Source organism: Drosophila hydei, unplaced genomic scaffold, assembly GCF_003285905.1.
Source record: "Drosophila hydei strain 15085-1641.00,03,60 unplaced genomic scaffold, DhydRS2 tig00008130-arrow-arrow-pilon, whole genome shotgun sequence".
Classification (NCBI taxonomy): domain Eukaryota; kingdom Metazoa; phylum Arthropoda; class Insecta; order Diptera; family Drosophilidae; genus Drosophila; species Drosophila hydei.
Window position 1 is genome coordinate 1,150,604 of NW_022045839.1, and position 13,488 is coordinate 1,164,091.

The 13,488-nt window shown below is 43.0% G+C and overlaps 3 protein-coding genes across 8 annotated transcripts; 2 read left to right on the forward strand and 1 right to left on the reverse strand.

Moving 5' to 3' along the window:
* The first annotated feature begins 2,383 nt into the window (after positions 1-2,383).
* LOC111594305 (exostosin-3) lies at positions 2,384-5,878 on the forward strand. Its single transcript, XM_023307544.2, has 3 exons — positions 2,384-2,718; positions 2,773-2,898; positions 2,952-5,878. The coding sequence occupies exons 1-3, from the start codon at positions 2,491-2,493 to the stop codon at positions 5,520-5,522; spliced, it is 2,925 nt and encodes a 974-aa protein (XP_023163312.2). The 5' UTR covers positions 2,384-2,490; the 3' UTR covers positions 5,523-5,878.
* A 216-nt stretch (positions 5,879-6,094) lies between these two features.
* LOC111594308 (ankyrin repeat domain-containing protein 13D) lies at positions 6,095-9,614 on the reverse strand. 4 transcript variants are annotated; one of them, XM_023307547.2, is made up of 7 exons: positions 9,281-9,610; positions 8,981-9,113; positions 8,602-8,916; positions 8,222-8,538; positions 8,011-8,106; positions 7,201-7,949; positions 6,095-6,831 (listed from the first exon to the last, which is right to left on the reverse strand). In XM_023307547.2, exons 1-7 carry the CDS (start codon positions 9,377-9,379, stop codon positions 6,618-6,620), a joined length of 1,923 nt encoding a protein of 640 aa, XP_023163315.2. In that variant the 5' UTR covers positions 9,380-9,610; the 3' UTR covers positions 6,095-6,617. The 4 variants fall into 4 exon arrangements, with proteins under 4 accessions (XP_023163315.2, XP_030081230.1, XP_030081231.1 ...); XM_030225370.1 differs by having other exon boundaries at positions 8,207-8,538; XM_030225371.1 differs by lacking the exon at positions 6,095-6,831 and adding an exon at positions 6,865-7,131 and having other exon boundaries at positions 8,207-8,538; positions 9,281-9,614.
* A 153-nt stretch (positions 9,615-9,767) lies between these two features.
* On the forward strand, positions 9,768-13,477 carry LOC111594309 (lysophosphatidylserine lipase ABHD12). Of its 3 annotated transcripts, XM_023312906.2 has the most exons (5): positions 9,768-9,960; positions 10,120-10,247; positions 10,813-10,849; positions 12,112-12,230; positions 12,283-13,477. In XM_023312906.2, exons 3-5 carry the CDS (start codon positions 10,815-10,817, stop codon positions 13,323-13,325), a joined length of 1,197 nt encoding a protein of 398 aa, XP_023168674.2. In that variant the 5' UTR covers positions 9,768-9,960; positions 10,120-10,247; positions 10,813-10,814; the 3' UTR covers positions 13,326-13,477. The 3 variants fall into 3 exon arrangements, with proteins under 3 accessions (XP_023168674.2, XP_023168675.2, XP_023168673.2); XM_023312907.2 differs by lacking the exons at positions 9,768-9,960; positions 10,120-10,247 and adding an exon at positions 10,528-10,566; XM_023312905.2 differs by lacking the exons at positions 9,768-9,960; positions 10,120-10,247; positions 10,813-10,849 and adding an exon at positions 11,354-11,664.
* Positions 13,478-13,488: the final 11 nt, after the last annotated feature.

Here is a 13,488-nt window from a genome sequence, read left to right on the forward strand (position 1 = left end):
CCAGCAAAGGCAACAACAACTTACCCCAGATTTCAAATTTGCGACACTTTAGGTTTATCGTCAAATGCATTGTTCTACTGAACTGCAGCGTGTGATTGGTCAATGCGAACTGAATTTAAATAAGTTGTGCGCCCGGTAAATGTTGGATGGTCAGCTGTTTGATGGACTGACTGACTGCGTACGGATCACAAATGCCCATAGCCGTAGTCGTTGGCGTAGCCATAGCCGTAGCTCGACGTGAGCCAGTTTCTTGCGGCTTCTATAATAAGTTAGTCAAACAAATCCGCCGAAACGCTCAACGGATGTCATTAAGCAAGGTAATTGTGGGACACAGTGCAGCTACATAAAGGTCGCCCTCAGTGCTCCCGCTTTACCGGTGCTCACTAGGTTTAGGCGCATAGACGGGAAGCTCACGCACGGCACACACACACTCACACACACGCACACAGCCTGCTGAGTCGCAGTCGGAGCGACAGTTCTCAATGCATTGAATGTGCCCCTAATAAGGCCTCACACACATACAGACGATAAGCTGTTCGCTCCAAATCCCAAAGTGTGTTCGCCATGCGGGGGGGTCAACGACAAAGAAATCCACGATAACAATCGAAACATGAAACAAGTAAGAAAGCGCTAGTTGGCGTGCCCGACTAGGAGATATCCTGGTTACATTCTAAAAAAAAAAAACAAATAAAAACCGTCATTAGGCTACCAAGATTAGAACCAACATCGCCCAAGTAACGCGCATAAAGTCTACCAACAGCGCCAGAATTTAGAAAAATTTGGAGCTGGTATCCAAAATTTAACAAAAATCAAAATTGCATAAAATATACATAAAACTAAATACACAATTTGGAGGCTCTAGCGCTTAAGCCGTATGAGATATAATTTAATACTGCATTTCGATCCTGTTTTTGATTATTATTTGAAACAAACTTGATTTACGCATGCTATACACAAAAATTTGAAGTTTATAGCTCTTATAGAAGCTGACACCGATGCGTTCAGACATACGGACAGACACACGGACAGGCCTCAATCGACTCAGCTTGTCGTCCTGATCAAGCATAATTACTTTATGAGGTCTGCCACGCCTGTTTCTGCCTGTTGCACACATTTTAACCAAACCTTTATACCCAGATTTCCCATCTTCAATGGGATCAGGGTATAAAAAGTGTAAAGAAATCACGCTTAAGACTGGAACTATAAAGTTATAATTAATATAAGTAATTAAAATTTTACATTGTCATTAATCATGAGCAAAACTTCTTGAAGAACCTTTCACATTATTTGCAAGATTATTCACAATTATCTAACGTCATTGTTCTAAAGAAATGAATATGCAAATGTGTAAATATATCTAAAAATGTATAAATAAATATGTATGTATATTTATATTAAAATGCTTTGATTATAGATTAGTTAATTATTATATGTGTTTATTTTGTTGTTTGTTTGTCAAATATTTATTGAAAAAAATAGTTAAACAGGTCTAGCTAACAACGCTTGAATATCAAATATTAATATTGACTATGATACTTTACCCATTTTCACTTTTATTGCTCGGGTGCTTTCTAAAACTTTGGGCTTTCGTCAAGTTTCTTGCAATGTAATGTTATAATTTCCGTTACAACTTCAATTTACTTATGTGACTTCTCATTATTGGTCTAATTAGGTTTGATCACAACGCATTTAATTAGTTTAACACTTTGTCACAGATCCCCCGCCGGTCAAATACGAAAGAAACTACGCACATATAAACAATCAGGCAATCACTCCCGCACGCACACACACACGCACGCGCGCTCACGCATACGCAGCAAATTGAGCACTACGATAACGACAAGCGAGGCTAGCGTACGCAGACCGACTGATTTAAGAGCTTGGATTTGACTTGCGATGATGGGCTTACGCCTCTTGTCATTCTAAGCTCTCTACGCGCATATGCATGTGCACGTATTGCATGGCGTACGACTATGTTTAGTGTTGCATTTCACGGCCATAGCTAACAAAAACAAATATTTAATTTTTTTTAAAGTGAACTACTTAATGCTAAAACGAACATTTAAAAGTTTTTATTTTTCTTTCATTTAAATAAGCCTAACACCAAAATCTAGTTAAGCAACGGCTTACATTTTAAATACGTAAACAGGGCTGTATGCAAAAACAATAACAATAAAATGTAAACAAAATCAGCTGGTGGCTCTTGGTCTAGCAACAACATACCATAATTATCGAAGAAATCGATATATTGGCGCAGCTTACATATTCAAAAAAATTCAAGACAGTGGTGGCAATACTATTGCAGTATGTAAGAAAAATCAGCTGTATGGATTAGTGGTTTTTGGGTCTGGCAGCTCGATATATCGCAAGATTATAATTATCGATGACATCGATATATTTATTCAATACTTTTAATAAATCATGTATTGCTCAATGTATGGATAAAAGCAGAACAACTTAATAATTATAGAAGTGAAGCAAGGCTGCAACATGTCCCTGGCGTTTGACGTGGGCAATACTAGCGGCAGTACTGCTTATCAAAGCTTATCACAAGATTCAAGCGATAAATTAAAATCCTTACCAGCGCCAGCATCCACACATCTGAGAAGCAACATGAGCATGGCTTGGATGCGACAATGTCGCCTTTATAAGTTTATAATGCTTATATTGTTGCTCTTGATACTACTACCCTTGCTGGCGCATCGCAAGTTGCTTAATGTGAGTTTAAATTCAATTTGATTAAAATGAAGTAACTAAACAATAACTGAGCAGGCCGAACTGGATGCGCCGCCAACAGATGTGCATCGCTCTCGACCTCTGCTGGATGCTTATGAGGATTTCAATGCGATGCGGGCCAGTGATCTGAAGATGCGCATCGAAGAAATGCTCAGAATCAAGGTAAGTACAAGACAGCAATAGACAACTCGATAAACATATCAAACCCGTTGTAGAGCACCGTGTCCGTGGAGCTGCGCGAATTGGAATCTCGACGTCAAAAGCTGCAGTCGGACATCAGTCAGTACAATCAGAAGCTTGAGGAACTCAAGCAGGAGTTGTTACGCGAGCAAACAGAACTCGAGCGCCTAAAGATCTCTGTGGAGCAGGCGCAAGTGGCGCAACGGGAAGCCGTACAACGTAACACTCCAGAATTGGCTCTGCCACGCACTTTGACGCCCAGTTCGCTGCCTCGCAAAATGAATGGGATAAGCGAGGGAGTTGCAGCTGCCTGCGAGATGCATAATTGCTTCGATCACTCACGATGTAGCCTTACGTCCGGTTTTCCCGTCTATCTATACGATCCGGATATTTACAATGTGCAGCGACCCGGTTACGATATCGATGGATTTTTAAAGACGACCATAAAACAGACTTTAGGCTACAATGCGCATATTGTGCGCGATGCAAAACAGGCCTGCATCTACCTTGTCCTGGTGGGCGAGGCTCTCTTAGAGCAGGATTTGCTGCGCAACAATCGATACGCTGCTCAGGAGGAGATCGCGCAACAGCCTCAGATTCTGTCCAATTCGTTGGCTGCCAACAGTTCACCCATCGAATTGGAAAAACTATACAAGTTGCCCTATTGGGGCGGCGATGGAAGGAATCACGTGCTATTGAATCTGGCGCGTCGCGATTTGAATTCGGCGCGTACCAATCCGCTGCTGCAGCAAAATACGATGCGAGCGATTATCGTGCAGAGCTCGTTTGAACGGGATCAGTTTCGGCCCAATTATGATCTGATTGTGCCACCTATTCTTGGTCCGCCGGGTGGCGATGTTTGGCAGGAGTGTGCCAGCATGGTGCCGGCGCGTCGCAAATACTTGCTCACTTTTCAGGGTGAGCTGCGACCCACACAATCAGCGCTTCAGCCATTAGATGACTTTATAATGGAGCACCTTAAGGATATGTCACGAAGCTCAACACAGGATCAGTTTTTGCTGCAATTCCAATGTGTGCCCGCCACAGAGCAACAGGAGTCGGGTTCCTTGGGCGACTGGACCCTGTGTGGGTCCGACAGCTCACGCAAACAGCTGCTCAAGGACTCAACATACGTGCTCATACTTCCGCCATTGGGTCAACGGGTAAGCTCGACGCTAATGCTGGCACGTCTCTATGAAGCATTGCGTTCGGGCGCTGTGCCTGTAATCCTAGGTGCTGATGAATTGCGTCTGCCGTATGCCGAGACCATTGACTGGCGACGTGCTGCTCTGCTGCTGCCAAAAGCTCGCATAACGGAGCTACATTTCCTGTTGCGCGCCGTGCAGGATGCAGATTTGCTGCTATTGCGTCGTCAAGGACGGCTCATTTGGGAGCGATATCTGAGCTCGGTGCAGGCCACAGTAGACACGGTTATAGCCAGCATGCGAGATCGACTGGGCATACCACCACGCCCGGTGCCGCCAATTGTTGCCCAGAGCGTCTTCAATAGCACGTTTATACCGCTGAAATCTGAGCCGCTTGTTGGCATGGACACAGAGCCGGAGGAATCACTGGGTCCGATTGAGCCACCCTATCCCAGTCCATCGTTTCGTCGCAACTATACAATACTGCGCATACAATCGAAAGAAGCGTGGAACGATTGGATGGATCCATTTTTCCTCTATCCGCAACTGCCCTTCGATCCGGCTTTGCCATCTGAAGCAAAGTTCATGGGCTCCCACACAGGCTTTCGGCCCATTGGCAAAGGAATTGGCGGAGCTGGCAAGGAATTTAGTGAAGCACTTGGTGGCAATTATCCACGCGAGCAATTCACCATTGTCATACTCACGTATGAGCGGGAGCAGGTGCTCATGGAGTCACTGGGTCGCCTCTATGGCCTGCCCTATCTGCATAAAGTGGTTGTCGTTTGGAACTCGCCCAAGCTACCGCTGGACGATCTGCGTTGGCCAGACATTGGAGTGCCCGTCGCCGTGGTGCGTGCACCACGCAATTCGCTGAACAATCGCTTTCTGCCCTTTGATGTTATCGAAACAGAGGCGGTACTGTCTGTGGATGACGATGCTCATTTGCGGCACGATGAAATTCTCTTTGGCTTTCGTGTATGGCGAGAGCATCGCGACCGAGTGGTCGGCTTCCCCGGTCGCTACCACGCCTGGGATCTGAGCAGCAACAACATGTGGCACTACAACTCCAACTACAGCTGCGAGCTGAGCATGGTGCTGACAGGAGCTGCGTTCATACACAAGTATTATATGTTCCTGTACTCGTATCAATTGCCGCAGGCCATACGCGACAAGGTGGATGAGTATATGAATTGTGAGGATATCGCTATGAATTTTCTTGTATCCCATTTAACGCGTCGACCGCCTGTAAAAGTCACCTCACGCTGGACCTTCCGGTGTCCCGGCTGCCCGGTCTCCCTTAGCGAGGACGACACCCACTTCCAGGAGCGGCACAAATGCATCAATTTCTTTAGCCAAGTCTTTGGCTATACGCCGCTGCTGAACACCCAATATAGGGCTGACTCCATACTCTTCAAGACGCGTATTCCGCACGATAAGCAGAAGTGCTTTAAGTACATCTAGTTTCAGTTCAGACGCCGCATATCATCATTCAACGGACGTACTTATACAGACTCTTTTCTTTAGCTAGTAAGCATATAGTTGTGGCTAAGATAGCTTAGACCAAATTGTGAGATTATCGAAGTGGTATATGTAAATACGTTTATATAGCTGCCATAATTACAGAATTTTTGAAGCGAACAGAATTTGTCCAGAGAGTTTTCGAAGACTTCTTAATTACGTTAAGTTCATTTGACTTTGTATATAGCATCGTATTAGATTTAATTGCTTATTTTTAGCCAATTTGTTATTGTACAATTTGAGTAACATAAAAATAATTTTATAAACAATTGACACACGTCCGGCGAGAGATCCCAAAACAAAAATCTTTTTATTTGGAGTAAATGCACCCATAATTTATATAGACTTTACTTTTTATATATGTATATAATATATATATATATATATATATATATATATATATATATATATATATTTGAATTTTCACAAATAATTTCAGATAATGCTGATTAGTAAATTAATAGAATAGTTTTAATATGTATAAATAAAAGAGAATGTTAGAAAACCTTTTCTGCTGGCAACCGAAGTTCAACAAAAGATTAGTGATTAGTGATTAGATTAATTAAACCTTCTCTGTTCTTAATTTATATATATATATATGTATATTTAGCAAGAGCTATTACATTAATTAATAGGTATATAATGTGATATACGCGTGTGTATATAATGGAGATGCCGTTAAAACGCGCGAGTTTCCGAGTTGAGACCTTTAAAGCGTTTATGAGGGAAATTATTTCTGTTGTTTTTTTTTTTGAAGGTTTTCGTTTTCTTTTTGTGTTTAGTTTAGTTATATATCACAATACAAATAAGGAGAGCAAAACCAACAAAAACTACAGCGCAACAAAATAAGGTAAGGTTACATTTTAGACTTTACAACATAGGCATAATTTTTACATACTAGAATTACATATAAACTATTCCAATTTTGGTATCGACAAAAATGACTTTCCCTCTCATTTGATTGACGACAGACTTGTAACTGCTGATTGATTGATTGTTTGATTTTGGTTAGATTTGGTTAACTAATTGGTTCGATGGCTAGTTGTCCTGCAGGCTAAGCTTTAGCGCCTGCTCGATCATCTCCTGTTCGCGCTGCCGCTCCAGCTCGTATTTCTGCTGATCCTGCTGGGAGAGACGCATGGCCATGGCCAAATCGGAGTCCATATAACGGAAGCCACCATCATCGTCGTCCTCGGAGACGGGCGAACCGCTCGCATTGCCCCGTGCGCCCATCAGCGATTCGTGCAGCACGCTGTGAACATACAAACAGAGGAGACACACACACACAAAAGCTTGGGTAAAATGATAGCTAGCAATACGTTGAAGGTGGAATGTGGCTGGAATAAGGGAATTCTATTTGAAGATCTTTTTCATATAGCTAAGATCATTTTTGAACTGCGCGCCCGCCGAGGCAGAGCGACTGCGCTGCTGCGGCTCTAAGGTAGGAGCAGGCGGGGCCAGGTGCGAACTGTGCAAAGGTGAAGGTGAGTGGCGACCGTAGAGTTGATTAGGTGCGAGCAAGGTGCGCTTATTTGAACAGGAGCGGGCATTACTAGCATTACGTAACGCTCGTTAAAATCAGACTGTCATAAATCGAAAAAGATGGTTAAGAATCGCTTACCGCTGCAGCTGCTCGTCGTCCTCGGGCAGCAGCTCGGTGCCGACAGCGTTCTGACCGCGTAGCACCTCCCAGATGTCCACCTTGTCGGTATCATTGTCCAGGCCACAGGCGCCGCCGGCGCCGCTCGTCTCGGCCAAGCTCTGCTCGATGGCATACTGCAGCATGTCATCCTCATCAAGGGGTATTTGACGGCGCGAGTCACCGTCACGATTGACATAATTACTAGGTATGTCAAAGCAGCGATCGTCCACCAGGCAGGTGGTGCGATCCTCCTCCTGTAGCGTGGCCACGTACTCCACCGGCGTGGTCATAGCGAACACATTGCCAAACGTAATGCAGGCATTGAGGACATGGAAGAGCGGTATCTCTACCTTGACCGGAAAACCAGAAGGCAGTTGCATTGTTATAAAGTCTTTCAATTTGGACACATGCGGACTGGCCATTGTGGACATGAGATCCAATATGGGAAGCACTTGTTCCTGGAGACGGATGGGATGCTCTTCGGCCAGCCAGAGATTGGCCTTGAAGCGTTGCACCTTTGTGCTTAAGTTTTTTGGTTTGCCTACATCGCGACCCTGCAGATCAACCTCGGCACTAAAGTATTCCTCGGGCGTGACCTGTAGTGAGTGGGGTGTGCTTGCACCCGAACAGCATGCGGAACTACCATTGCTCTCAGCATGAGCTGTAACTGTGGGTGAGGCACGATCACCATTCACACTGGGGGCGATCAAGGGAGCTGCCTCTGATGTCTGCGAAGGAGTTCAAAAATGAATATTTGCTATCTCTTTGTCGTTGGTCTATGTGACTTACGCGATCTTTGATTGCAGCTGGCACATCCGTTGGAGGCACGTAATCTTCATCGGCAATGCCCAATAAGCTGTGAAGTGGCGTGCGCGCCGTTTTATTCTGTATGAAAGGAGATATAATTTCGATATATATATAGTCTACTTGGATACGGAGTTCAGAGTATCTCTTAGTTGGGCACTCCACACTAGAGCACACTTACTTCTTTCATTGTTACCTTGATTTGCTCTTCGCTGAGATGATCCATTCGCGTCTTTGTGACAAACTCCACGTTGCTGGCGCCATACACTTTGCAATTATAGCCATTGATAACCTCCGACTTTTCGCTACGCCAGCCCCAAATGCCTGATTTGTTCCGCTCGAAACTGATCTTTTCCATTTCGATGTTGTTGGTGATGACGGGAGCCGCAAGGCGAGCACGAACGGTGCCAATTGGTGGTGGAATGGCCACAATGTCACCGATATCGCTGCTCATCTGCTCCACCATCACCTCGTGGGTGTCATGATCGATTTCGATCATCGTTGCCGTTTCCTCTACGAAAGCACATAGCGTTAAATATGTATGTAATATAATTATACGATAACATTAGCACTCACTGCCGCCTTTGAATATGTAGGATCGATTGCCACGTTGCCAGGTGTTGTTGTCGAAGCCCAAGAGGGTTGTGTCGATGCGCACGTTAGCGCCCCGTTTGTACACCTTATAGGTGTCGCTTGGACAGAGGCGAGACATCAGCGGCACCCACGACGTAAACTCCCACTTCATTTCTATGTAAAAGTCGGGCGCATCCAGTAGATGCTGCAACAGCTTCGGAACATGCGTCACTCGCTGCACATGACGCTGTAAGTCGCGTACTTCGATAATCGCTGTCAATATGTCCACGTCACCCGTACAAACGGCCTCCTGGACAACTAAGAACATAGGATACACAGTGAGAGGGAGAGGGAGAGAAACACGAATTGTAACGGTACTTACTTGACCAGCCTGCATGCTCATAAGTTGCATTGCATTTAGCTGCTAAAAGGCACTTAACACATTGCAGATTCGCCAGACGGACAGCCAACATCAATGGTGTGCGGCCGCGCGGATCGATTTTTTCCTTATCAATCTGAAAGTTGAGTTATTAACATTCCTATTGTTATTGTTGTTGTTGCAACCGAATCACTAATTCAATTAGCAGTACCGCGCACACACACACTCATAGTCACCCACACTAACACCCACCTGTCCCTGCTCCCATTCTCAACCCAATCAATCACCCAACCGATGACAAACCTGTTCGGTCTGCAACTGCTGTTGCAGCTCCTCAGCGTTGCCATTCCAGATCTGCCAATGCAGCGGATATTCTAACTTAACTTCTTCCAAACTCTTCATTCTCTCTCTCTCTCGTTGCGGCACTGCCGTTGCGTTCAACTAAATTGCTAACTAGAATTGTATCGAATTGCTCGGAATAAGTTCGATCAAACGAATTGCTGAACGTCGTACGAACTGATTCGCTAATTGTCGCTCATTTAGTTCTTAATTGCACTTTCACTGTTTATTTACGGTAGCCGAAAACTTAACATTTGCCATTTGCTATTTGCAGTTCTGTCTTTAACAGTGCTGACAATACTAATCGAATAAACGAGATTAATCGAAACCCGAACAGGGTGGGACATATACAGTTGAAAACAGATTCTGTCAATTTAATTTATTTGTACGCAAGGGAAACGAACTAATAATACGACTATACAAAATTAAACCGTATAGTTTGCAAGGATAAAATAATAGTATTGGAAAAATTTGACGCATCTGTGAAAAATATATTGTCAGCTGTTCCACATGTCGGGTGCACACACTGGCAGCCGTTGTTCTTAATAAAAAGAAAAAATAATCCAATAATTTTTAATTACCAAATATTTGAACTGTGAAATGCACAAGTGAAGCCAAGGCGGCTTCTATTAACAAGTCACTTGGTAAATTTACCATAATTTACAAATTCGTTTGAACAAATGATTGTTTTTACTTGTGTTAGCTATTGGCATAAATTATATAAAGTAATAGAAATCAAACCAAACGCAAATTGTTCATTATTATATCTTTGCTAACAAAAAAAATTTCTTGCAATTTTGCAGATCGGAACCAATAATAAATTATGCCTTAGACGAGAAACATTTGTAGATATTTTTATTGCTGATACTGATTAAACTGATACTTTTATACTTTGTACATTCGCCACTTAAACTGCCTGAGAAAGAAGCCGGTAAGTGACACAAACATTAAGAGATCAACTCAATTAGTGTTAATTGAAGCATTAAGCAACAAGTGCATACAATATTTACTATTCACATTCAATTCAAGTTCAGAAAGAAAAAAACGCCAGTGCAAAAGTTAACAGAAGGCACACGCGATCAGCTGGCCGGCGAGAAAGTGTGAGAGTGGGAAAGGGAGTGGCAGAGATCACCGTCTCGCTCAATCAAAGCTTTTCATTTGTTTGGCTTTGCAGTGCCCAGTCAGTCGTAAATCGAACGCGCGGGCCGCAACGGGTTTTCTTCTTTCCATTTTTTGCTACATCAAAAATTGTTTGTGCATCAGTTAAAATAATTAATAAACTAGCTGAGCAATAGTAAAACTGTTCATTATTCTGTTAACGTTGCAATTGCTTTACAACGTTTTTGTTTGCATCATTCATTCTCTCCACTCTCCGCACTCCACTCTACACACCCTCATTATTCATTAAACGCTTGCTGCCCGTGTTTGTTATTTCAAAAATGTCTAACTAAATGTTTTGTTTCTCTTTCTTCCTCTTGTCGTTTGACTATTTGCAGTTATGCTCTTTGCGCGTAGGCGGCATTTCTTCAAGAGGTGAATTCTAGTGTTTTTTGTACAACTAACGCGTAATTAACCATATAATATAGTCGCTTCTTTAAGGCTGCTTGAATCATAATTCTTTTAAGTTTATAAACCTATTTATATATACATATGTTTTATGCGTAATCTGTCGCTGATTGTGGTAAGTCGGTCGGTCGGTCGGTCGGTCAGCACTCGATTCGTTATCTGTGTCATTATTCATCGATATACGATATATCACGTAATAGTCCACAGATAATGCCGCCTTCCGCCTTATCAGCAACCGAGTACAAAGTTTTTTCACAGTTCACTTGTCAGAGATTTTTTATTTCTGTTAGTTAATTTGTTTGTTTGCTAGTTTTTTTGGGCTTGGGTCATTTCACAGTTGAATGCTTAGATTTTGGGCTTTTGCATGCTTTAATCTATTCCATCTGTATGTATATTAAGCTAATAATCAAGTAACTTTGTTTATTCTCTTCCCTATGTTCGGCTAGACGCTTAGTACGTTTGTAAAACATAAAAAAAAACCGAAACAAAATCCGTGAATATCACTCAGAATAAAAGAAAAGAAAAAGTATTTTGCACAAAAAAAAACAAGAAAACCAAACTAAAAACCAAGCCCATAAATTTAATAACGTTCTCGCTAAAAATTAACCAAAGGCTCGAACGCTCAAGAACGATATATAGTTGATCACAAACAATTACAATTAGCTGTAATCGAAGGGACAATCGATAAGCGTCACAATGTACGAGCTTCATAGTTGTTTAAATTTAGTTTTCTATGCAACGATCATTCCCGGAACGATTCTCATTAGTTGGCTGACTGGGCTGTAAGTATTTATGCTCGATCGCAGCGATCCCTTTAAAAACAAAAGCAATAAACAAATTCAAATTGATGTTCATTTCTAATTCAAGTAATGTAAACTATGAAATTTGCCTGCTCTGACACCCTAAATATGCCATTTATAATTATGATTTGTTCGATTTTTGATTTTTCCCTTCGTTTTCTGCATAAATTTTGCATCGTGGCATAAATATTTAGCATATCACCCATAGCATTCCCAGTGCTATGCTTCACTTCAGCTGTGATTCACTAGAATAACTTGACAAGCTACAAATGTTCAGCTGAATCAAATTTACATTTTTTATATATGTATTCAATGAAATTTCATTTTGTGTGTAGTATTTGGTTATCTATATGTTTATGTTATTAGTATCCTATGTAATGATTCCGTTTGATATTTAATAACAACGAAAACCATGTGCTCCCTCCCCAGAGTTGGCCTGCCCTGCCTGGTGATAGCTTTGCTGCTGTTCCTCCTCTTCTTTGTGCTGCTGCCGTTTGCCTTTCGTACATCTGTGACGCTGCAACGCGGCATTCTGTTCCTCACGTTCAGTAAGTGTTGAGCTTCTTGGCAGCGATGAGTCCTAAAAGTTTTCCTTTGCAGTCACCTATCCGAAAGGACTCGACCTTACCAAACCGGAGAGCATTGGACTTTATGCCACACGCAACTTTTACATCACTGTCAAGAATCATGATGAGGACGAGGACGGCGTACGCATTGGCGTCTGGCATGTGCTGCCCAAGAATGCAGCTCGTCGTTTTAGAAGAGAGCTCAATGTGGCAGCAGATGTGGAGTCGGCAATTGTCAATAACGAACTATCCGGGCCTATTCACGGGAACGACAACAACCGGGAGCTGGAACGGTTGGCGCCGGCGCTGCGAGCTGAATTCCCTGTAATAGTGCCAGAGAATGAGCAGCTCTTTTACGAGCGGTTACTCCGAATGCCAGGCGGCACCGTAGTTCTCTATCTGCATGGCAATACAGCCACTAGAGGCAGTGGTCATCGCTCCGAGGTATACAAGCTCTTGCGGCATCTGAACTATCATGTTTTCTCGTTCGATTATCGTGGCTATGCCGACTCGGATCCTGTGCCGCCGTCAGAGGATGGGGTGGTGCGTGATGCCATGATGGTCTTCGAGTACATTGCCAATTTGACGACGAACCCCATTTACATCTGGGGCCATTCCTTAGGCACGGGTGTGGCCACGCACATGTGTGCCAAACTGGCCAGCATGAAGGAGCGTGGACCTCATGGCGTTATCCTTGAGAGTCCGTTCACCAACATTCGTGACGAGATTCGTCTGCATCCGTTCTCCCGACCGTTCCGACACTTGCCCTGGTTTGACTATATGGTCTCGCAGCCTATGTATGACAACCGACTAAGGTTCGAGTCGGACAAACATATTAGTAAATTTCCTCAGCCAGTTATGATTATGCATGCCGAGGATGATGTGGTTGTACCTTTCCACTTAGGCTACCAGCTCTATCGAACCGGACTGGATACGCGTAGTCGCTCCTGGGGACCAGTGGAATTCCATCGTTTTGATCGAAGTCATGGATACGGCCATAAGTATTTGTGTCGGGCTCCAGAGATGTCAGGACTTGTGGAAAGCTTTATAGAGGGCTATCGTAATACGATCTATTAGACGAATCGGATCAAGTCTTAATTTATTTATTAACAAATAACAGAGTATTTTAATTTAGTTTTATACCGCCGCAATGTTACAAAATTAATCGCACGGTGCATACAAATTAAAATAGTCATATATAGGATACACAAACAATGAACTTTTATTTATTGAAATTAGT